The sequence below is a fragment of the Pseudopipra pipra genome, chromosome 5 (genome assembly GCF_036250125.1).
Source record: "Pseudopipra pipra isolate bDixPip1 chromosome 5, bDixPip1.hap1, whole genome shotgun sequence".
NCBI lineage: Eukaryota > Metazoa > Chordata > Aves > Passeriformes > Pipridae > Pseudopipra > Pseudopipra pipra.
The window spans coordinates 32,646,977-32,672,525 of record NC_087553.1 but is presented as its reverse complement, the minus strand read 5'-3'; the positions used below and the strand labels follow the sequence as shown (position 1 = coordinate 32,672,525).

The 25,549-nt window shown below is 36.9% G+C and overlaps 2 protein-coding genes across 15 annotated transcripts in view; one reads left to right on the top strand and one right to left on the bottom strand.

Annotated features, from left to right (window-relative positions):
- CEP290 (centrosomal protein 290) overlaps positions 1-11,482 on the bottom strand; it is a 52,560-nt gene extending 41,078 nt beyond the window's left edge. For 2 of the 7 annotated variants that reach the window (XM_064655497.1, XM_064655501.1), the window contains exons 1-17: positions 11,227-11,482; positions 8,365-8,487; positions 8,147-8,224; positions 7,365-7,434; positions 7,017-7,063; positions 6,586-6,729; positions 6,334-6,387; positions 5,785-5,805; positions 5,492-5,644; positions 4,967-5,149; positions 4,525-4,614; positions 4,326-4,448; positions 2,260-2,383; positions 1,566-1,738; positions 1,037-1,199; positions 314-414; positions 134-221 (exon numbers count right to left, since the gene is read on the bottom strand). In XM_064655497.1, coding sequence (XP_064511567.1) covers positions 134-221; positions 314-414; positions 1,037-1,199; positions 1,566-1,738; positions 2,260-2,383; positions 4,326-4,448; positions 4,525-4,614; positions 4,967-5,149; positions 5,492-5,644; positions 5,785-5,805; positions 6,334-6,387; positions 6,586-6,729; positions 7,017-7,063; positions 7,365-7,434; positions 8,147-8,224; positions 8,365-8,466 — 1,714 coding nt within the window. In that variant the 5' untranslated portion in view covers positions 8,467-8,487; positions 11,227-11,482. Of the gene's footprint in view, positions 1-133; positions 222-313; positions 415-1,036; positions 1,200-1,565; positions 1,739-2,259; positions 2,384-4,325; positions 4,449-4,524; positions 4,615-4,966; positions 5,150-5,491; positions 5,645-5,784; positions 5,806-6,333; positions 6,388-6,585; positions 6,730-7,016; positions 7,064-7,364; positions 7,435-8,146; positions 8,225-8,336; positions 8,488-11,226 lie in introns of those variants that run through there. The other 5 variants (XM_064655498.1, XM_064655502.1, XM_064655499.1 and 2 more) reach the window with 5 other exon arrangements.
- Positions 11,483-11,509: 27 nt separating this feature from the next.
- Positions 11,510-25,549, top strand: part of TMTC3 (transmembrane O-mannosyltransferase targeting cadherins 3) — a 30,292-nt gene continuing 16,252 nt past the window's right edge. Inside the window, exons 1-4 of one of the 8 annotated variants that reach the window (XM_064655506.1) lie at positions 11,510-11,628; positions 18,213-18,328; positions 18,922-19,138; positions 20,788-21,006. In XM_064655506.1, coding sequence (XP_064511576.1) covers positions 18,950-19,138; positions 20,788-21,006 — 408 coding nt within the window. In that variant the 5' untranslated portion in view covers positions 11,510-11,628; positions 18,213-18,328; positions 18,922-18,949. The other 7 variants (XM_064655508.1, XM_064655507.1, XM_064655512.1 and 4 more) reach the window with 7 other exon arrangements.

Genomic DNA, 25,549 nt, shown 5'->3' with positions numbered 1-25,549 from the left:
CCTCTTCCTAAAGATTCAATGAAATTCATTTAGCCTTTTAATTTAAACAAATAAGTAAATATAAAATATATAAAAACATTAATAAGTAAATAGCATGTTTTTGAAAGGACAATTTATAATAAAAACATCCTACCTATTGTTGCAACTCTTCTTCCTTTCTCCTGAGCCAACTTACGAATTTGTTTTTTCAGTTCAATTCTTTCCTCTTCTAGTCTTTCAATCTGCATATTATTATTCACAGATTAGTATCCCACTTTGTTCAAATGCATTTTTATTACGTAGCTCTTATGCAAAAAAAAGATTTATCACTTACCTCTTGCAAAAGAATTTGGTTTTCAGCTCTATATTGCTGCTGCTTCAGCGCTTTGCTGTTTCTGAATTCACTTAAATCAATTACTGTCTTTGGGTCAAGACCTAAAACACAGTATATTATACAGTTATTCATTATGGAGGAACATTAATGTTAGTTAATGCAATTAATTTAAATAAGAATATAATTAGACAAGTAGAATTAAAAAAATAATTTGTTGATAGTTGAACATAAACTACCTATAAAAATATGTATCTAGAAAATATATGCACATATACTCCATGTAATAACAACAGAAAAAAGCTTAATTTTACTTCAGTTACTCAGAACCCAAAATGCAATAAAATGTCACCTAAAATTAACTTTATTTACATTTAAATTATTCTATTTAAAAATAAGTCTGTCTGAAGTTTCCTCTGTGTTTTTCCATCTAGCATTACAACTTCAGTATGTTATGGTTTCCAAACACCATACAATGAAGTTTATTAAGCAGTGTGTGGTCAAAGAGGAATCAAAACCAAAATATAGTAGAGAACCTACTATCTTCAGTCAAAGAAACCTGTAAGCCACATTTATTCATGCAGTTTGTCCTAATTAAAACTACTTGCAAATATTAGCAGAATATACCAAATTATTTCCAGTGACTTGGTATAGTAAAATCCATTATTAAATCTTATTTCAATTCTTACAAAACAAATAATTGAAAATGTACTGGATGCAGCATACCTAAGCGCTCTCTGAGTTCTTCATTTTCATCAAGAAAGTCATTTATTTTAAGTTCAAGTTTATTGACTTCCTTAATTAACGATTCAATCTCATGTTCTCGTATTTTGACTTGCTTTTTTAAATCTTTGATCTCAGCAACAGCTTCTTCCAAACCATATATTCCCTGTAAAAACCCCAAATGGGAAGTAAAAACAAAACAACCAACAGAAGACTTCTAAAATAAATCATGAAACTTTCTTTCTTCATTACACAGACAAGAAAAAATATTTTTCAACCCGTATCACTCTTCTGCACTATGCTTATTGAAAAAAGTTACTGAATAAAAAGCAGATCCTACAAATCTGTCTTTGACTACAGAGGAGTCTGCACATTTTAAGTGAGCCCTCTTACTACATGATTCTTTGAAGAATCATATCTTGAGTGTTCAATTGCTGTTCAATGGACAAAAAGGGAAGGGAAGCTTTGGGAAGGGAAGCACAAAATGATGTCCTAAAAATATGATTAAATACCCTGTCCACTCTGAGTTTACCAGTTCATAGTCTCTCATTCGTTTCAAAGTCTCAACAAGCTCTTTGTCCTTTTCTCTAGCATCTGCTTCTGCTAATTCTGCTGATTTCTCAGCCTCCGCAGTTCTCTCTTCCAGTCTTTTTAACTTTTCTTGCATATCCTCACTATGATTCTGCTGAGCAAGAGATGAGTGACCTGGAAAGAAAATTTCTGGTATGTTTACAATTCAACTAGGAATTCTATCTGCCATTAAGCAAGACAGAAACACTTCAGAAAACATTAAAAAGGACATCTTCATTTTCTGCTCTTTTTAATTAGAGAATTACAAGAGACTACATATGAGAGGTTGGTTTTGTTTCCCCTCATTAGTCCTTCAAACAATATTTATCATAAGTAAGTGCACACAAGGGACATCAGAATTTATTCTGAATTGCATGCTATTACTTATTTTCAGTTCCTGATGGAGCTGAGATTTTATATGTTATGCTCTAACTTTTACAGACCAGGTATAGTTTTATTACCCATAAAACCCACTGAGGTAGTGTGGATAGTTTCTTCATGAAAGTTTAATAACAGAAAATTAAGAAAAAAAATTAAAGACTAAAATTACTCAAATACTGCAATTTTCTGTATTTCTTGAGAATAAAGAATGCACAATAAATTTGTGGTTTCTTATTTTCCTTTCCATAGACATTAATATAAAATAGTCATGTTACCTTTATCTTTCTGGAGATCATTTTTTAATTTCTCAATAACAAATGCATTTTTTTCCATTTCTTTGGTATACTGTTCAACTTGCTCAGTAAGCAATCTTATCTGAGCATCCCGCTCTTGTACACCCTACACATGAAAAAACCAAAAACTCCATTAGAGGATCCTTCTTTACTGAGAGGTAAACTACCAATACAGAACACCACACAGTAAATCAAGAAATTACATGTAGCTAATACAAAGCAATTTGTAGAACATCAAATATACTATACTTACAACAGAGAGTTCAGATATTATCTAGAAGTTTGGTATATAAAAGCAAAGCAGGAAAAATAAAAGAAAAAGTAAAAATAAAGCAATCAAACACACAGAAAAAAAAGCACTTTAGAATAACAATTTTAAATGGAAACAGTACTTTCAGATTTTGTCAATGTTAGATGAAAAGTTTCAGATGATACGTGTTCCTTCCTGCTTCCTCGCAAACAACTGCCTTTGGGAACTGAGAGATACAAATTCAAGCTTATAAGGACTAACGATCAACCATACATGACACCTGAATTGCAGACTGCCTGTCAGCAAGTAATCTAATTTTTAAACATTCATCACACATTGTTTCGCATGCATATACATTAATAAGTACACACAGACTGTGAAAGCGACTTCTATTCATATTACACTATTTCTGTGCTTGTACGTGAACTTTAGAAACAACATAGAAAGCTTAATGTTATTTTTTTCTGTCATGAATAAAAAAAGTGGAGAAAGATAAAAAAGAGACTTGAAAAAAGTTACAGGCAGTAACAATAATGAAAATGTAAGAATCTCAAGATTGTTGTCCTTTTTTTATACTAATGTTCTGAAAAAGAAAATCTAAAGCTTTCTTAGAGGACAAATAACCACATTTCAAATCCAAAGGTACAGAGTTTAGAAAAGTTGTAAGGAGCTAAACACAGTCTTTTAGAGTATAAACATACATTGAATGATAGCAAGCTCAGTTCATTTGACTAAAAACACAGAGCAGTGCCTTGATTTAATTTTTAAGTGTCTGCCTATAAAACATGCTTATTTCCACAAAACAGTTCAGAATGTCATGCTAATGATGGTCACCCAAAAAAGCAACCTCTACAACCATCTAGTCAGCTAAAACCAAACTCTACAACTGCTTATCCAGGTTACTTTCAGCTGCCTTCCTCTTCTGATCATCTAAGGCTGATTTGTAATTTACGCTTCTTTCTCTTGAGAAGCTATCTTTGGAAGACCAAATAAATACATCTCACTGCATCGTTCAGTCTTCAAGAACCCAAAATGTAACACAAATGTCATTAGACATTTTTTTAAAAAACTTGAAGCAAGGAAGGAAATTATCCTGGAATCATAGGGTGTGCTATCCATAATTAATATGACAAGGTTCCTAATGGGCCACATTATTTTGGGGTTTTATATGGTTTTCAAGACAGTGAGGACTTTCAGAATCACAAAGAACTATGTAATTTTGCATTAATATGAGAGATATTTATATTCAGCTAGCTCTATCATAGACTGAACCACAGATTCAATAGTATGCATCAGATCACAGTATCACACAATACTCTGAGTTGGAAGGAACCCACAAGGATCATCGAGTCCAACTCTTAAGTAAATGGCCCATACACATCAAGCCCACAACCTTGGTGTTATTAGCACCATGTTCTAATCAACTGAGCTAATCTCAGGATGTGAGACAAATGAACACAGAAAATTAAGCAATAGGTAAGACTCTTCCTTAACTAGCAAATTTAGGACAGAAACCAAGCTGTAACTTAATCACAGTTAAAAAAAGATAAATATGAAAGTAACAGAAGCGACTACCAAGAGTTCAGTTCATACATATATACATAAAGAGAACTTTCCTTTGTACATTGCCTATTAAGCTAACTCTGCAGTGGAATGAATTGAGCTGTCTCATAATTCTCAAACACAAATAATGCATATTTTGATATTTGCAAACTATGAAAAACTAAATATATGTTTGGTATTTGCATGTTTAGTGAATGGTGATTTCTATGTGTGCAATTTCTCACATGGACTGTACCTGCTGAAGGGCCAGTATGCTGTTTCTGTCGACATCAAGTTGAACTATTTTCATTTTCTCTTCTAAGTTAAACAACATTTGCTGATACTCTAGGATTTCATCATCTTTTGAAGCTAAGATTTTCTGAAAAGAAGATAAAATACCATTAGAACTCTTGAATTAATTCCTAAAAATCATAAAGAAAAGTATTAAAAAATACCTTCCATTCTTCAACTTTTTCATTTACAGCCGCCATAAGTGGATCGTCTTCCTCATTCTTTGCTTTCAGCTGGTCTGAAAGGTCCTGAACCTAGACATGACATTTGGGTGAACATTGTATCACAGAAATGTTTGGCCTTAACCACTGTATGTGTACAAATGCACTACATCGAGCACATAAAATTTAACAGATTAGCATTACAGCAGCAAGGGAATGACTCTTAAGAACAGTGTATGACACATTGTGTAAAAAAAATTTTTGTGATCGTTTGTGTTTTAAAATCTGCATCAGATTCAAGGATCACACTACTTTTAAAAAGCATTATTTCAGAGGAGTGGGTGTTTTTAACTGGATGGATTGACTGTTATTTTAAGTTAAGCTAAAATATGAAAATACAGTATAAATCTAAAACAAATACATTAAATAATGAGTCAGCTCTTACTTGAAATTTGTACTGATCTTTCTCTTTTCGTAACTGATCCATAATAATATCAGACTGTTGCACAATTAGTTTCATTTTGTTATATTCATCAGTCATCTTCTCCATTTCTTGCACTGATTCCTCAAGATTTTTCCTCATTTCTTGGTTTTGAATGTCTAACTTCTCATTCGCTTCAGTCAAATTCTGAAAAATTAGAGAAAAAGCTGCTTTTAGAAAGTGCCCATCTTAATATCTGAATGAGAACTTGAAAGTCTTACATGAAATTAGCACAGAAGAGAGGATTTCACCTCTAGGTCATCAATTTCAACAAATCCTAACAGCAAATAAAAGACACATCTCCCCTTGACAGTGACAGCATTACCTCTGCCAGATTCGTAGGTACAGAGTATATACATGACAGAACCCAACTACTTTATGAATTCCCTTATTCCATGTGACTCGATCTGTAAATTGACGTAGTGTCATGAAAAACACTACTGTCAGTAAAAGTCTAATAGATACTCAATAGCATGCATAGATTTTTACCTGAATTTCATCCAAATACTGGACAAGCTCAGAGCTTCTTTTGGACAACTGTGATCTGTAATCAGAGTCCTCTCCTCTTCGTAATGGAATTGTTTCTTTTTGAGAATCTATTTGCCTCTGATAGTCAACTACATCCTGACGTAATTGTTCAGTCTGCATAAAAAGTAATCCAAACTTAATGTTACTTCTACAAGTTGAAGACAAACTCATTGCAAGCTAACACAAAGAGCTAAGACATTCAAAACCCATCCAAATTCCTACAGTCTGCTTTTAAAAAAACTTAGAAGCCTCACCTTTTTCTTTATGCGCTTTTTCTTCATATTAAAAAGCAGAAAACAAGACCAAGAGAACAAAGCATGAAAAATATTAGAAACTAGCTTTGCTTTAGGAAGACTAAATATTAATTGACATAGAGACAAAATAAAACGGCTTTCTTTATACCTGTGCACGCATGTGCACACATACACACATATGCAAAGGGGTATTTTGACAAATGATTCAAAAGGTTTCACCCCAGGACAATAATTAGACAAATGTACTTAGCAACAGTATTTAAGAGAAATAGTAAAAATTCAAAACATGAAATCCATATTAATGCACAGTAGGACTATGCAAATTCGAATGCAGACGCCTCATAACCTCAATTAACTAAGTTTCATTGGAGCACATATAGTACATATTTACTAAATTTAGTTAAATTTCTTTTTGTACCAGTAATCAGGAAATGTCCTAAAACAGAATTAAACATCATGCCATACCAAAAGTTATAAATATAGAAAGACAGCAATATGTCTATAAATAAAGTTAAAAATACAGGAAACTGGCAACAATTTTTTGCTAACCTCTCTCCTGAATCTGATGTTTTCATTTTCGGCATCTTCCATTCGAAGAGCAAGCTACAAGAAGATGGAAAACCTTTACATGTCTCATAAAACACTACAAAGAACTCCAGAAACAAAAAAGAAAATGAATGCACAGCAGTCCTATTTCATCAATGTTTTCTTCTTAATTACAGAGGCTCTTTTCAGAACATCAATTTTACAAAATATTTGACAGAACAGCTTTTAGAGATGTTAAGCTGAAGTCCTTATTACCTGTTCATTCACTTTCTTCTCTTTTTCCAGCTCTTCTTCTAGATCTGCTAACTGTCTCTCTTTTTGTTCTAATTGCTTTTGCAGTTGGCGCATCTCATCACGCAAAAAACGAGTATCGCGACCACCAGCAGATCTTTGTGCCTTCTTATGAGCATTAAAGTAACATTATAAATACAGTACAGATATTCGAAACAGAAAAAAAAATTAAAAAACAAAGCAGATGGTAAGACTACAATAAATGGGATTTAATCAAGTATATAAAATACAAGTAATTACACATGACCAGTGAATATTAAAAAACCCAGTAATAGAATTTGCTAAAGTGTAAGGCTATTTCATCTCTTTACAAGATTAAAATGCTAGTCTAAAACAACTCTTTTAAAAACCTCACCAAAGAGCACTCTATAAACTAACAAAATTTTAAAACATACCTCTAATTCATTCTGAAGTTTCATCATCTTTGTTTTAAAATTATTTTCTGTTAAAATAGAACAGATATAGTGAATTACTCAACAAGGCAGAAAGCACATAAAACAACAATGGTTAACCTCAATCTTTAAAAATTTGGCTTCATTGAAGAAATTGACTTCAGAGCAGTTGGTATTTTGTCCAGTTCCCTAAACTTAAAGAAAAAGCCACCAAAAAAACCCCATGAAACCCCAAAACAACCAAAAAATCAAACCAAACCAAAACAAAATCCCCAAAATCCAACGACAACAACAATACTAAAAAATACATTTAACAAATCATTTTGGAACAGCATATTAAAGCTTGTTTACCACATTTGGCTTGCTCTTCCCCAGCTTTTTCAACTTCTTCTAGTGCCAGTTCTACCTCTTGAGTCTTCATCTGAGAAAAGTACAGTAAGCAAAAATATTTACTATTAACATAAATTAGGATTCTTCTGTACATCTCATGTTTAAAATGACGATAATATTTACAAAAGAACATAGACTTTCTTTAAACAAATCAAATTACTCCCATTTTTCCTTATGTGGACAATTAAGAAGTTCAGAGTATCTTCTTTAGTAATTCATTCTATAGGGACACCCAAACGTTCAAAACATTTATACTGCTGAGAATTAAAGGCAGTAAAACAGCCTCTCTAAAACCAATGTGCTACCCTATGCTGCTGTTATTTCTTCCTTTCGGTACATTTATGAATAAATACAAGAATGTATGGCAGATTTACAGGATGTTTTAGAATGGTCGTGTTTCTTCATGCATGGTGATAATTTTATTTGCTCTAAAACTTCAATGTCCCACAAAAAGTTCTATTAAATTAAAATCATTACAAACAACTTACAACATCTAACCAATTTTTGAGAAATTTGTTTGCATTTTCCGTCTATATAACTATGTTAATCCAATTCACTTCACTTCTCACTACTAAATGCCTACAGCTACATGCAGGTACTCTGTGCTAACACACATTTAGCATATAAATTATCTTAAAGTAACCAGTGTTCTCAGAAAAAAAAAGAATAACGATGCTTTCATTTAAACAAAAAAATAAACAAATGCATCTGCAGAATTGTAGTAATTGAGGATTAACACAAACCTTCAATAGAGACTGAGTAATTTTAAAAAGATGTATCAGTTTTTCTGGAGTTTCAGTTTTTAAGTCTTTCCCATCAACCTAACGAAAGAGACAACAAGAGATTTTATACTAATATCTATGAAATCCACAAAATAAATCTTTCAGGTACGTGAAGGACCAGAGACAATTTAGGGAAGAACATACAACAAACCCTTATGTTCTCTTCTTCTCTTAAGTACCTTGGACATGGTCTCCAGCAATCTGTCTGCTAGTTCCTCTTGATGAGGCAGACTATCTGGATCAACTTTCATAAGCTTCTTCCAATCTAAAATAGGTGCCATACTGAATTTACGATTTTTTTCCTAAAACAAAAATAAAAATAACAGTTACCAAGTATTATCAGTGCCAGTCAATTTCAGGGCAAATGATTAAATGGAGGTTGGCCACTGAACCACACAAGATGATTCTATTAATTGTATCTATTTGTAACACTGATTAACACTTCATTCACATTTTGAACTACTGCAAACTAGGAGGTCATAGTAAAACCTTTTTTCTTTAAGTTAAAAATTACACCATGCATACTCAATGAATTTTTGACACTAACAGTGAAGATCAGGACATCTGTGAAACCCATATTTTAACTTTAATATCGTTGTTTTCTTCCCCATCTAGCAATGTAGTATTTTTATGCTAATGAACAAACACAACTGGATGCCCCTTGAACCAGCCCTTGTAGGATAAACACCTCCTTACAGTCACAAAAATCGCTATTTCTAATATTTAAAACACAACCAACACCTTCTTTAAGCTTGATACTGTGAGCACCCATTTCTTGACACTAATTTATAAGATATTAAACTCTTTCAGTTAAATATCGGGGGTATTATTAGAATACTTGAATTGACAAAGGACATGAATCTACCTGGAAACTGACAAAAATCTGATCTGAAAGTAGTGGAAAGTTTTGTTCTACTGTTTACCTACTGCTTGTTGTGGGTCGTGGTGACTTCTCACATGCCTAAAAGCCAATACAGTGTCTGAAAAAGGCAGAAGAGATTGAATATCTTGGATTATTCTATCCTCTGGAGCTATCTCTAGCCTTTATGATCAATATTTCAAACAGTAAATTCTGCCAAATTTTAAACAGAGCATTTTTAATCTACTTATTCCCCTAAATTATTAACATGGTATAAATGCTCAAGAAATAATTTTCAATTATGAAAGAAATAAAACTAACCAGAATAATAAATTATTCAAAAAACTAATGTCAGAGCATTCTCTTTTATAGGAAAAAATTAAGCTCAATCAGTAGCTCTAACAATGCTCTACACTGAGCATGATATTTTGAGATCTCTTCTGTCATGTACCCTGTTCATTGTTCAGCAGCTGAAAGACTCAACAACTGAAAACTTCTCCCTTAATAAAAGGGAAATTTTTATTACTGGTATTACTTTGCCAAAAAATATGCCTAAGCATTCTGAAAAGAAGAGCTGTAGGACCTTGAAATCCAGCTGTATGCTTAAGGGATGATAAAAATTAACCTTTCCTCATCTTTTCTCAATATATGAACTAGTCAAGAGCTCTCCAATGTTAACTATATTTCTTCAATGTTTGCTAAATATAAAACATGCATTATATATAATCCATGACTTCATAAGGATGACATCATATATAGATTTTTGCTTTTCTGCATTGTTGTAGGTGGTAAAGGATAATACCAGAAGAATATTGATCTTGGCACTTCTTCAGTTAATTGAATACTACTTGATTTCAATAACACACTTGTTTAACGATCAGAGTTTTTAAACACAGTCATTTTTTCTTAAATAATGAGATGTAGGGCTTACAAGTATGAAATGGCCAACAATCAAAACTATTCTGAAAGCAAATATACAACCTTACTACTGTCAATCCTTTCCTACCTTCCATCTTCCAAATATCTTTTTCTCTTAACTTACAAAATAATATCTGAAGAAAATGTCAGAAAATTTTATCCAAAAGGAGACATATCTGTACATAAACAAAATAATCCAACTTGTTGGGAGACCATAGGAAGGTATGAGGGGGCACAACCTATGCATACAGTATGTTCTACAGTATGTACATACTTAAGGACAACAAGAGAGAATTTATTTAATTAAAGAGTTTTCCATCATAAAATTTAGCTCATTCCTTGCCTTCAGTTAAACCTGCGGCTTTAGTGGACAGATGATCTGTGTGATGAGACACTGAGATCAGGGGTCTACAAAACGAGTGAAATAGATATGCGTGTGACATTAGTTATCACAAGCCTTTCTTGACTTACTCAAGGAACCAAACGTACATAAAACGGGTAGATGTTGCAAAGTGCAGCACAGGCAGATAGAAAAGATCTGGTGAGTGTGTTCAAGTACGATCAGACCAACAATTCCCATGCTGCCTAAAGGAAACCACGTAAGGAGGCGGCTAAGCTGACATGATGATACCTTATCAACACAGTGAAATCAAGGACCAGTAGGCACAGCTGTTCTTTTTCTGCAAAGGCGTGTATAATGGCCAGCACAGAGTCATGTACACTTGAGCAAGACTGAATACCAAGAAGCATCATAGTTACAAGGCTAGCCCTGTATTTATTTACTATGGGCAACTCAGATTAAGCTACTCCCGGACTTTCAAATTGCACTACCTGGCCTAGCTCTCTGAAGCACAAGATCTTAATTGCAAAACCCCAACCAAAAGAGGATCTTTTGCAGGGTTCCAGTTTTCTCCCAGCTGGTATATATCCCAGCCCCAGCTGGGATGCACTGACAGCCCGCGATCCCTCCAAGATGCTGCCGAGAGACACTTATGCCTCCGTTTCATCCAACTCTGATGAACTAATAAGTTGCCTTATTTTCGGCCGCCTTCACCACGAGACACAGCTGAGGCATCAGCCGAGCGCAGCCCCAGCGGGATGTGCCTTTCCCGGGCTCCGCACCGGGACGCTGCCCAGGCCCCGCGGCCGCCCCCGCCTCCCCCGGCCCGGCTGCCCGCGGCGCTCCCGGGGCAGCGCGGGCCGCCCCTGCCGCCGGTAGGTCTGGCTCTCCTTCCCCGGAGCACCACCCACCCCTCGGCCTCACCGCTCCCGGGAGATGGCGGTGGCCGCTGCCATGCGACGCAGTCAGACTCTCCCGCCAGCTCGGCTCCCGTACACCCGGGTACTCATAGGCGCAGGGAAAGTCGGCACTCCCGCAGCACCCACAGACAGGCGCCGCGGTGCCAGGCGGGCGCTCCCCGTTCCAAGGGACGGGCAGGCAGAACGCGATCCCGCCTGGGCGCGCCGCGCCGCTCCGCCGGGGCAAGGATGCCGAGCGCCGCCCGCGCCGCCGGGCGGCTCCCCGGGACTACAGCTCCCGGCAGGCCTCGGGGGCCCCCGCCCGCCTCCTTCCCAACAGCCTCCGCGGGCCGGAGGGCGGTGGCGGTGCGCGTGCGGCGGGGGCTCCGGCGTCAGGAACGGCTGCGGTGCGTTCCCGCGGCTTCGGGTACGGCTTCGGGTACGGCCTCGGGTACGGCCTCGGGTACGGCCTCGGGTACGGCCTCGGGTACGGCCTCGGGTACGGCCTCGGGTACGGCCGGCAGCGGGCGGGCTGGGGGGCGGGCCCGGTGCAGCTGCTGCCCGCGGTCGTTTCGGTCCTCTCCCCGCTGGCCGTGCCTGCCGGGCCGCAGCGGTGCGCCCTCCGGGCCTGCGGGGCTGCGGTGCGGCTTCGGCCCCTTGAGCAGAGCACGGGCCCGCCCCGGCTCGGCCCTTCCACCGCTCAACTCGGCCTGGCGTTGTGTGTCTCGCCCCAGGGCTGCGGGCGGCATGCTCATTCCTGCTCGGCCGCTGGAGGCCTGCGGGACTGCGCGGGTGCCTTGTGTGTAAGTGTGGAATAGCGGGGGCCCAGTAGGTGTTTATTCTGCGGAGTGAAGTAGTGCACCAGACAGGTAACATCTATAAACTGCTCGAATCCATAGGGTACTGGTGACCAGCAAGACAGTCCGAGCTTTAGTAGTGGTCTGATAGCCCCAAAAGTTAGGGATCTTGTGTTTTAGTTAAATGGGTGTGAAGGCATCTTTTCCAATAAACAAGGAAAGCCAGCAACCATTCGAGACGTGTTTATCTCTTTGTAGTTGTTCATTCAACAGCTGTGGAGAGCTGAAGGAGATTTGTTGGTTTGTTTTGTTTATTTTTTTTCTTAATGGAAAGGGGAAGGTGACCATAATATTGTCTTTGTGCTTTTGCCCTTTTTCTGGGTTATTCATTGCTTTAATTTTCTTTGTTGTTTCTTCATTAGTGTTGATATTTAATGGAGGCTGACAAGATGCAAGATGCTTGGCACTCCTTATAGTTATGCAACTTGTTCCAGTCACAGCATAGCTCTTAGATTAAAAGTGAAGACTTTTATACCATATCTAGAGTTGATTAATTATAGTTCCATATTGGCTAGAAAAAGCAAACTGTGTAGTTAGAGAAGGGAAAGAGACTAGATTATATTTCATGAATGGGTCATGTTACTAAAATAAAATTCATTTTGGTTAAGTGTAGAACAATTTCTTAGTAGCAGTGACTTTTATAGGTGGAACAAGTGACACAGTGAGAATAATGGTGCCTTGCTACAAAATAAACTTTCAGGAAATGGATCCTCCTGTGATAGAGAAAATAATTCATTGATGTTAGGATACTTCTCTATAGGAACTTCTTTTAACTCTTCATCAGGTTAACAAACTGTTAAGGCCCGTATAGCTATTTAGTGTGCTCTATTTAATGTGCTTCAGCGTTTTTTAGTGTTCTATTACACAATCAACAGAAAACACACCATTACATATACTGGTAGTGAAACCACATCTAGGTTCTAATTGCATCTAGTAAGAAGATTGGTGCAGGAATTGGATTTGAAGTGGGCCTGGAAACTCCAAAAGTGAAAAAAGAGTAAAAAGAAAACGCATAGAATACAGCATGGCTTAAACCAAGTGAATTAGTTTTTCTATTGTTCTGCATCACATCTAATCACCTGATGAACTTTGCATAAGTGGATCTTCTTTTACTGGGAATATGTGCTTGTAGTTTGGGACCAAAAGTTATTTTATGTCCATAGATCACAGTATGACCTACTCTGATTGACAGGAGAGTTAGGTGTCTGTGTTAAACTGCAGCTTTGATAACACTATGCTATTGCAAAGACCTTCGATATGAAAGATCTAATGGAATGTTATTTAAAATACCACAAGAAATTATATACAGACCCAGCATACTAAATAAGGACATGCTTAGCAGAGTCTGAAAGCTGTGTTTCCAGCTTATACCCCCCATGTAGCTTTTGATTGTTTATTCTTTGGAGTTAACAAACATGCAGGTTCTGCTGTTGCATTTCTAGAACACTGAGAGTGGTGATCCGTGTTATTTCAGGGATGCTATTTTTGCATCAGTGTCCTATGAGGAGGCAAAATATTTTTTATGTAGCTACTCAAAATAGGTGTTATTTTGTTACTGTTTGAATGTAGCAAAAAACCCTCAACCCTAGAAAACCTGAAGGCATAACTTTGAAATGTGAGATTCTGTTAATGATTTAAGTTATAAAATACCTTAAAATACAAACTAGACCTGTGTGGTCTGTATTTCAGCTGATTTGTACCAGTTACATTGAACAAATTTAAGCTAAACTAACAGCTAAATCAGTATCTTTATCTCACCAACTTTAAAGTTGTGTTATGTTTTGATGCTTGTACCAGAGTAACCTAAAAAGTTCTGAGTGTTAGTTCAGCTGCTTGGTTGCCAGTAAGCTCTCCAGTCTTCCCCTTGGGAAATCTTTCATCTGGCCTGCAACATGTTCTGACTTCGTATCAGAGCTGCCAGTCCTCTTCTGATTGATCCTTCAGAACCGTATGAAGAGAAGGCTGGATGGCATTGTCTCCTGGGTAGTGAAGATTACTTTGTATTAATCCCATCCCTCTTGATCTGGTAGTATTTGCAGAGGAAGACTTTCACAATAAAGCTTTTCTTGCTATACCTTATTCTCTTCTAGGATCTCAGCAAGAAGAAAGGGGAATCCAGGCATGCTTTGTATTACTTCTCCTCCCATCTTCCCAAATACTGCTTCCCGTCTAGATCAGATTCAGACTCAATCATTTAAATCTCAACTGTGCATCTAAGTTGTTTTGCATTTGAGTTGTACGTTAGAGTGACATTTTTAAGAGAAGATAAATTTAATGGCTGTGTTGGAAAGGGACAACAGAAACAAAGTTATGATTTCTGTCATTAAACACTTGTATCAAATCAGCAGGAAGAATGTTCAGTTTAGCCCAAAATAAAAATATACAAAAGTTAGTAGGATATTTAGCAGAGCCTTAGAAGCTGAATTAAAATGGTAGTTTTAAGTGACTGCACTACTGGTTTATATACATATCTCTCCTGATATTCATCAGTTCAAGCCACCACCTCTTAGATGAACTTATTGCTCAATTGTTTAAAAATAAAAAAATTTAAATTTGGGAGTGGCTCTTTGTTTTCTTCCACATTTGATGGATTTCTGTTTGAACTGTAAATACGTTTTAAACAGTTCAGGACCTTCAGTGGTTAACAAAGTTTATGTCTCTGTAGTGAATAAATTTCCAGAAATACCTGACTATTTTTTTAGCAAACAGTCATAACACATGTTGTTATTAATGACCTTCAGGGTGTGAAAAGTGCCATTACTCCCTAGAAGAAAAAATTTAAATGTATGTTTTAAGTTTCTGAAGTTAGATAGTAAGATGTGCCTTACTGTCTGACTGACTTACACAAATATATTTGCTTCTGTGAGGGTCTGTTAATATAATGTGGCAGATAGCATGATTATTAGCTGATAGCTAATTATGGAGTGCTAAATAGCTTTTACACGTTTAGGGATTGCAGCTCCATTCCTGCCAAAATACACACTTCCTATTTTTTTCTAAATTGATATGGGTAGAAAATGTCTTCTGCACTCCCAAATTTCCCAACTGAGGATACTTTTAGAACATCATTATGCCTTTTTTTATTTGTGTTGGAGTTTTTCTGTGCAGACTACTGTGTTTTGCAGCATGTGGTGCTGAACCGTCTATAGTGTCACGGGTTTAGAGTAGAGAAATATTTTGTTTTCCTGCCTTTCTAAAACTGCTTTGGCTTTTGGTTGTTGTTGGTTGGTTGGGTTTTTTGTTGGTGTATTTTTTCAGTTTTGCAGGGTTTTCTTATGTCTTGTTTGTAACTCTTGGAGGAGAAGACTGGATGAATTGTTAGAGGGATCTCAAGAAGTTGGAAGAGGAAAACTATATGCCTTACAAGCCGAACTGCCTTGAGAGTTCCGGTTCTCTTTGGTCCTTTCCACTTAATCTCTCTGTACAAACATGGAAACAGTGCAGTGCAAAATGCAGATTTCTGTGCCAAACAGCTTAAGAAATTTAGACCAACGATCGGGTGTTTTGCATAGCTTGGGTATTTTTGACACAGTTCGCTCTCATGACTGTGCAGTTTCTGCCTCTCAAGGCTTATCTTGCTGTTTAATGTTTTCAGCTGTGTATTCCTCATGGCATGGTCAGATATTGTTGTAAATTAGAACATCCAACAGAGGTCTTTGTAATGTGTCTGTCCTGAGTTCATCCAGTCAAACAGTGGCTCTGTGTCTGTGTACTAGACCATGAACTGGCAGTCATACAGCCTAAAGGGTGGTTAAGGTATCTGAGGGGCAGCCTTAGAAGCTGTGAAAGTAGCAGGTAGGTAAGATGAAAAAATGACTTGAGGGATTGTCAGTCTGTTTACATGTGTAGGACTTTCAGTGGTTATCAAACAGTGATGCAGTTCTCCCTCACAGCAAGTCTGTGTTAAGAAAGGAGTTGTTAGGTGGTATTTTACAAGAGTTTATCAACACATCCATCACTGGGAGTGGTGAAATACTGGCACTTGCAAGATGATACTTGGGTTGATCAACATGTCTGTTGGGTAAGAAGGGGAATGTATCCATTCCCTTGAGGAGCCCAGTCATACCAAGGCTTCAGCAGCCTCTTGCACATCTGTGATTTATGAGGTTCTCAGTCTTGTGTACTCCTTACATGGTTTCTTAGTTTCCAGCATCAAAGTGATAACAGATTAGTTGGCATGAGAAGAGTTTTGGTAGCAATTGCTGTTTTCTGCTTGAGATTAATGGCAAGCATACTTTAGCCTGGCTTACCAAGTACAGATGAGCTTTTACAAGCCTCCCTCTGCTTTAGTTTTGCATTCTCAACATGTTAATGATGATTGCAGGTTTGAAGCTTGAAATGTGATGGTGGACCCAGCAGGAAGTAGTAGTTCTACTACAAAACGTAGTTGAAGGAGCTAATAAGATTGGTTAAGCTTTTCCTTTTGATAGGAAGCAATACTTGGGAATCGGTCTTAGTTTTTTGCTAGTTGGGTAGCAGTAGCTGTTTCTGAAATAGTATTGCTAAAGGACTACCACAATTTCTCTTTGATACGCAAGCAGTAACTGCAAGGGCTTGATGCTTCAACCAATACAGTAAATTCATGTTGTTAATACCTCAGGTCACCAAAACCCTACTTGTTTTACAATGCTGTTTCTTAAAGGGTGAATTAAAAAAAAACCTTAAAATTGGTTCTGTGCGGCAATGTTATCTTTTCACAGTATTTTAAAAATTAAAGGCTTGTATGTTGGAAAATCATTACATATTGATTTTAGGTGCTTTTCAGATGTCAGTGCTTTTCAGTAGAATTAGTGACCTTCAAGTAGACAGTGCACTATTCAGAACCTGTTGCAAAAATTCTAGCAGAGAGAGAAACATCAGTTTCTTATCCACATCATTTGAAAGGGGGGGAACTAAAATACTTTAAGTTGAAGTTCAAAAGTGGACCGTCTTTTCATGTATTCCTGCAGTATGGTTTGTTTTCTTTTTTTTTTTAATAAGATATCTCTGGTTGCCAAGAAGACTGTAAATATGTTCAGGTGTAATCTTGGCTTAGTGTTTTAAAGTACTCTGAGCCCATGGTAGGGTCACTGGAATTAGATGATCTTTAAGATCCCTTCCAACCCAAACCATTGTATGATTCTATGAAACAGATGTAGCAACATCCTTTAACATTGTTTTGGGTTTTTTTACTAGAAAAGTAAAAAAAGCCCTTCACTGCCATTATGTGAGTAATAAGGAATGGTTTGGTTTCATTTCTCTTAAATGATCTGTGTCCTGGTTTTTAGTTTAACTGCACCAGCATCTTGCTTCACATGTATTCCTTCCTGTACCACTACTCCTTTGCCCCCAGTTGTGGTAGGTGATTGACATGCTCTCAGGTCCAGGCTGCAAACCACAACCAAGGTCACCTATCTAGATGAGATCTCTGTGGCCTGTTCTTAGAATTTAAGAAGGGTTTGGACAATGCTCTCAGGCACATCGTGTGATTCTTGGGGTTGTTCTGTGCAGGGCCAGGAATTGGACTCAATGATCCTTGTGGGTCCCTTCCAACCCCAGGTATTATGTGATAAATCTGCACAATTAAGAAAAAAAACAGCAAACCAAAGGAAAAAAAATATCACCAGGATTTCAGGGTTTAGGATGGTAAAACAGACTACAGCTTCTGAAGAGCTCATCAGCTTTGATGTGTGAACCCTGATAAACATAAAGCTGGGGTTTTTACGTATTTATGGCTCTGCATTATCTGGCTAATGTTAGCTGCTCTGTGTCCCTCTGTAGTTTTGGGGAAAATATTTTTTGTTCAGTCATCTCTTCTTTTTGTCAAAATGAAGTAATTGTCTAACTCTCTGTAGCTTTTCAATATCTTTGGTCCCAACAGTTGGCAGTGATCCATGCTGTGTCAACCAGTGGTCAAAAATAATGCCCTTGACCTGTAGTTACCTTCTTATTCTTCCAAGGCAGAACAATTTAAAACAACAAATTAAAACAATTTAAAACAACACAACACACAGTAATTTCACCTTTTGATCAGTTCACCCACATAGTATTTTGTAAATAATCATAGTATTGCTGATTAATAATTTCTAGGGTTTAGGAAGTTTATGCAAGATGAGAGAAAATAATGTAAGCTAAAGTTCATTTGTAGTGTCTTTTTTGTATCTATTTTTTTTAGACAGGACTCTCATGAACAGTCAGTGACACCAGAGCAATTGGCAGAGTGGAGGGAAAAAATGACCTTTTCATGAACTTCTATGAAGAATGCAAATGAGCAAGGTTTGAGCTTCAATGGTAAATTTAACTTTTTAATTATTATTAATGTCCTTTACCTGTTGAACACGTATATTTATGAACTTCTTGAAGTTTCCTGTTTGATCTTCTGATTATTTGAAATTTGTTTTTGTTTTAATTACTTCTGAAATATTTTGAAAAACAACTTTAAACCTAAACCCCATCAATAATTAACACATATGCGTCCTGTAACTTAGAATTTTGTGTCAATATTTTAAATTACTCAGGATTCTAGGGAACTTAATTTTCATAGTTCTTCAGTTTGCAGCATTTGCTTGAACTGCATATCTGTCTGGAAAAACTACATCACAATATGTTATCAATACTTTTTTTTTTTCTATAAAACATGAAAGATAGCAGTGTATCCACCTTCTGCAAAGGCTTTTTAAGGGTGAGACTTCTTAATGAGAGTTTTTAGACACTAAATTGTGTAACATGGTAACATGCATGAGACTTGAGGAAAACTTTCTATCTTACTGATTTTTAGCTAGGTAGTGTCATTAACTTATAAAATACTGTTTTAATTTCACTTTCTTTGTCAAGTTTAGTTTCTAATTACTAAAATTACTTAAGTTTCTGTCCATGTATTTCAGCTTTTGTCCATGAAAACTCTTAGAGAAGATGGCTGATGTAAGCCTGAAGGAAGCAGCACTGATAGTTGGTGTGGTGGCAGCCTGCTACTGGAACAGTCTCTTTTGTGGCTTTGTTTTTGATGATGTTTCAGCGATTTTGGACAATAAAGATTTGCATCCTTCTACTCCATTAAAAAATCTTTTTCAAAATGACTTCTGGGGCACTCCCATGTCTGAGGTAAACTCTTTGTAAAACACTTTGAGGCTTTAGGAAATGAAAAGAAACGACACCCTTGCAGAGAGTTTTTCCACTTCTTTCCCTAATGTGATTTTAACAGAATATTTTGGATTAGACGGAATTTGGTGGTGTTAGTGTTTTGTACTATAATATCAGGAACATATGTTGCTTATATTCTTTCCCTTTGTTCACTAAAAGAACTGGTAAGAAAAGTCATATATATATATAAATATATATATATAAAGTTGTATAGACAGCACACAGCTGCAAAATGCTGATTACTATCTAATTCCAGTATCAAAATTACACAACTCTGACCAATTTCTCTTCCCTGCAAAAGTTATATGTTGACATACAGGGATATTTATTTCTAAATGCAGTATGGAAGGAAAGATAACACTTAAACAAGAAAACTTGGACTTAGAGAACAGACACTGAATCCTTTAAATTTATTTGAGTAAGTGTATGTGTGTGAAATCAGAGTTTCTGCTTTGTAGCCCATGTAGAGTGGCTGTGTTTTATCTGAAAAGCTGCACTGGCATTGAAGTTGTTGATAAGCATCATTACATGGCAAGGGCTAAAGGATTTAGATACAGTTTAAAAAGTTACACATGGTGCCATTGCTGAGCAAATGGACAAAAATTCTCTGACAGACATAGTTTTTCTGCCTATCAAGGTATTCCACCGTATAATATTTTCTTATGTCAGTAACATACTTGTGAGATACTAATTGCTAGCTCTATGAGTAGACTATGATACATAATTTTCATATAACCCTTTAAGAAGAGCTTCCAGATTCTTTCAGTTATTTAGTCCTGTATTCATTGAGGGTTAAGTGGGTTCCCCTAACTCTCTCAGTAAAGTTCCAAGTAGTATTTTTCAACATGTCGTTTCTCAAAAAAAATCCCTAACCATGTGTAGTAGAAAAAAGCCATCTCATTCAGTGTTGATTTTGCACTTAAAACCAAATGAAAGTCATCTTAAATTAACTAAATTAAGTCAGATTAATTCGATTGTTCATGGCTTTTAGAATACTTTTTCTTATTTTGTGGTTTTGTCTATCTGTTCAGTTTGATTCGCCTTCCATCTGTTTTCCTCCCCATCCCACCTCCCATTTTTTTCTTAGATTTTCTTCCTTTGTTTTATGGACAAATTCATCAAAATATCAATAGGCTGTTTGTTAACAAATGCATTTTGGAACATGAAAGTGGTGTTATTGTAGTATTTAAAAGGGTTTTTGGATGGAGTCAGTGGCAACATACACATATTGACTGGTAGATATATTGCAAATATGTAAATAATACATTTAGCTCAGTACACCACATTTTTATTTTATAAAATACTGATCTAAAACATGAAATTGGAGAGTAATCAAAATACTTGAATAATACATTAAAGCTATGTGAAAGTAGGAAAAATAGTCAGAATTAACTTTTTCTGCTTAACATTGTAATTTTAAATCAGATTTTTATTGAATTAACTAGATTTTTTAATTTTTTTTCCTATTACCAATTGTACCTTTATTTTGAAAGTAGATGCTTGAGAACAGAGGGGGAGTCATGTATGCATAGGTTTTTAGAAAGGTATCTTGGAGTGAAAGTCACTTTGTAAGTTGGTGGTGACTGATTGATTTGTTTATTTTCTTTTAGGAGAGGAGTCACAAATCTTACCGTCCCCTTACAGTTCTTACCTTTCGCTTAAACTACTTGTTCAGCGAATTAAATGCAGTTTCGTACCACTTTCTGAATCTGGTCTTTCATGGGGTGGTTTGCATAGTCTTCCTCAAAGTCTGTAAGCTCTTTCTGGACAACAGGAGCAGCATAGTTGCATCCTTGCTCTTTGCAGTGCACCCAATACATACGGAAGCGGTAGGTATAGCTGTGATGGGCTTAATTTGTTCAAGCTGTGTTAATTAAACTTTGTGGGATTTGTTTCTAAGTTTGTATATATGTTGTAACTCCAGAAAATGTGGTTTTACTCATACTTACTCTTCCCTTTGCAATGACTGGTGGAAGTGACAAATTTTAATGCTCAAAGTTGTTTTATATTACTTGCAGCTACTGAAAAATAAAGAAATGTTAATTTAGTTATTAAATAACTTAGGTCTCTGCTATGAACGTTAGCTTTTGTGGTGATGACTACTTTAGTTTACATAGACATGTTCCAGGATGGTTCATCCAGTATCCTATTTTCAAATACTCTGAATGCCTCCTAATTCATTTCCGGAATCAATAAGCACTCCCTTCTGGCTAATCACCAAGTCTATTCTGTCTGCTTTCTTTTATGTCAATATCTCTATCTCAGTGTGACTTCCTCTGGGATTGTTGTTGCTAACGCTACATCCAACTTAGGGCCATTCTGTTTAAAGCTTCCATTTTTTTAACATATATGATAGAAGGAAGAAGAAAGATGTTTCTGTCCTGTCATATTTCCTGTGGTTCTGAGGGAGTTTTTCACTGCTATGAAAAGCTTTGTTTGTACAAGCTGTCTGATTATATACCTTTTAATGGCCAACCAAGCTTGCAGTGTTGTGGAGTAAATGAAGTCTTGTGATTGCCATTAACTAGATTTGTTTCTATCAGAAACACTGATAAAGCAGATTTGTGGCATTTTCTGCTGTTATTTCTGCATCACTTCAATTGGCTTTCCTCGATTCCAGTACAGAGGTTTTGCAAAGCCCTTATCCAGTCTCTTTTTTTCTTACAGCATTAGCTGATTTTCAGAAAACTGAAAATGTTTGAATCTTTTGATTCTTTGTAGGTGTTGTCTTTTTTATGTGAAGAGTTTGCATCTCTCTTTTAATCAGTAACAACACAAATCCCTGTCAGTTACAATTCAGAAAACTGCATCCATGTATTTTGAGCAAATCTTTATAGGAACTGAGTTGAGTTTAAAATTGGCTGCTATTCGAGCTACTAATATGTCCTTACTAGAAGTTAGTGGAATGTTTAAAAATGCAAAAGTTAACCATCTAAAAATTTTTGCTTGTTCCAAAGCAAAAAAAATGTGTTTATTTCTTTAGGTTTTCTTGCTCTTTGAAAAAACATGCTTTAAATTTCCATGTTTGGCTTTGCGTCTGTGTAATAAATGTGATAGTATCTTTACAGGAGCATTGGCAACTTGCCAGTGACTAATATTGGTGGGTCATGGCTTAGATCTGACTATGTAATTTTATCACTTTCATTCCACATTCAGTGATTCCTTATTATGCTTGAACTGTCGATTCTGTCTGAAATAACAAGTTAACACAAGTGCTTTTATAGTGTGCATCAGAGTTAGCAAAAAGTATTATACAAATCCTATAACACAATCCGTAACAAAAGCTACTTGTGTAAGGCAATGTATTACATAGTTACTGTGTAAAGCCTGATATCAGCCACATGAGGGCACTGTAACACTGGGATTGGTGGAACTTGAAGGTGTGCTTGAAATATTTAGTGTGAGGTTTAAAGTGCAATTGTAGCTGAATTCCCCTGCTGTTTTACTTAACCAGTGAATGAAGAATCAGTTAGAGGGTTTTCTTCTGCCTACCCCCATCTTTTTCAATTTAAGCTCTCTGCTTCTGAGAAGTAGTGCATTTTATCCTTACATATGTTTGTATTGAGAATTCTGCTTAATATGCAACCAAGAATTTGTGGAGTTGGCAGTTGAGACTTGTACAGATGTATAAAAGGCAGAATAACTGGCAGTTTCCATGCATGGAAGAGAGGAGCTAATAATGAGACTTACGTTAGGGCTGGGGATTTGGGTCCTGACTGACTTACTCAGGTTTTAGTGAAAACTCAAAACCAGATCTCACTTCCACATTTTATGTCATTTGATGGCATCTTTTGTATCTTTTATAATTGAAATGTGTCTGGTTTAAATGCCTTCAAATTAATTTCCTACTTATTAGTCACCTGCACAAGAGTTTGAAACAGCAGATGCAATACATAAATATTTCAACACTTTTTGCCTATCTTAGGATAAACATATTTTCCCTGGAAAAGTTAGCAGAGCAAGATAGATAGAAATTAATTTTTTGTTTGACTTCAGGGAGTAGTAGGCTCTTGCAGTGGTAATATCTAAGTTGTGATGAAATAGGTTGAATAACAGCACTGTAGTTTCATTTGCCCTTGTCTTTCCAGTGTTTCTAGCTACTTTGCTACTGTTCTGGCCAGAAGCATGTTGATCACCTTTATAGCTACAAGATGTCAACTAACAGTGTGAATGCTGGAATTTTCTCTCATAAATCACCTTTGTATCCAAAAATAGAATCTCTTTTGTTGGCAGGGGACCCTGGAGGCACACCAGCACACTTGCTTTACTAATGATCTCCCAACTGATCTACAGATAAAGTTTTCTTTAATGTCTGTCTTAATGCTGGACAATTTTGAGATCCAGACCAGGAATCCTTGAAGCATCTTAAGATATTTTGGAAACAAACACCTACATACTATTCAAAATGTTAACACAAACTCTGGTGTCTTACCAGTGTTTGTGCATGATTCGGTGACTTGTTTAGTAAACATATAGTGCTCAAAAAGAAGCACTAGTGTATGATTTCAGATTCAGATTTGAATGGTTATCTTTACACTGTGACCTTGGATATTGAGTTACTTTCTCATTTTACGCTGTGCTGGATCAATCATGCTTGACCAAGAATGTACCTAGCAATAAAAATTTTGAGGTGGGGCTGGACAGCAAAAAGTCAGGTTTCAACATCATCATAGTTAAAGCATGAGCTATGAGGTTTCCTTAGCTGAATACGACCACCTACCTCAGGATAGCATGCCGTTTTTCAGCTATCTTACTTGCAAAAGTTTGGAAGCAGTCAGAGGCATTACAGAAGAGGACAAGTGAGGAGGAACAGTAGTCCTAGAAGGTACTCCGGTCAACACAGTGGCTACTGCAGTAACCATTAATATAGTGACCTGTCTTCCATCTCTGGTTGGTTTCACTTCAGTGTTTTTTGAAAACAGTTCCTAAAATGGAAATTAATCTGTATTTCATTGGGGATTCTGAAACAACCTTTTGCCCTATGCGTTTTAGCACTTCTCCAGATTTTCATAAAATCCATTCCTGTCTCTCTCATTATCAAGGGGTCACTACCTGTAATTTTTATATTGCCAACCAAATTTTCATTCAGAAAATTGCCAGACCTGTAGTAAAGCCTGAGTCATTCTTTAACGTTATTGCTCTTGGCTTCCCATCAATTTGTTTGTGACTGTTGACTGCTCACCTGAGAGCTGCCATAGTACCGGTTGAGGGAATGCTGCATTCAGATTCAGATCTGTTCAACCAGTTAGAAAAGCTACAAACAAAAATAACAATCACAGCTTCTGTGAGTTGTTGTGAGGCTTCTCTTAGAACTCCTATTGATAAAAGCTAATTTCTGCCAGGTATTATGAAATCAACAGTTGTTATCATGGCCAAATTCTGCCTTAAATGCTATTTATGGTTAAAGTTAAGAGAAAGTACAGCATTTTTCAGTTGTATCATTAATGGTTGTACTTAAACTAAGTATCAGCCAGTTGGCCACCAGCCACCTGTATGATTCTTGTTCTTGAATTTGGTACTGATTGAACTGAAAGCAGCATTACCCTTCTGAGCCTTTTTTTGCTTGCTTTACAGATCTCTTTTCTGCGTATCCTGATAGTATATTAGTCATGATACTATCAACTAGAAGAATAGAAACATAGAATGGTTTGAGTTGGAAGGGACCTTAAAGACCATCTAGTTCCAACCCTCCTGCTTTGAGCAGGGACACCTTCCACTAGACCAGGTTGCTCCAAGCCCCATCTAACCTGGCCTTGAACACTTCCAGGGATGGGACATCGACAACGTCTCTGGGCAGCCTGCTCCAATACTTCACCACCCTCACAATAAAGAATTTTTTCCTAATATCTAATCTAAACCTACTTTCTTTGAGTTTGAAACCATTCTCACTGTCCCGTCACTACATACTCTTGTAAATAGTCTCTCTCTGTCTTACTTGTGGACTCCCTTCTCGTATTGGAGAGCCACAATTAGGTCAGCTCAAAGCCTTCCTCTTCTCCAGGCTGAACAATCCCAGTTCTCTCAATGTTTACTTGTAGGAGAGGTCCTTCATCCCTTCAGTCAATTTGGTCGCCCTCCTCTGGACTTGCTCCAACAGATCAATGTCCTTCCTGTGCTGGGGACCCCAGAGCTGGATGCAGCACTCCAGGTGGGGTCTCACTAGAGCGGAGTAGAGTGACAGAATCCTTTCCCTTGACCTGCTGGCCACGCTGCTTTTAATACAGCCCTGGACACAGTTGGCTTTCTGAACTGCAAGTGCACATTGCTGGGTCGTGTTCAGCCTCTCATCCACCAGCACTCCCAAGTCCTTCTTGGCAGGGCTGCTCTCAATCTGTTCATCCCCCAGCCTGAACTGAGACTGGGAGTTGCCCC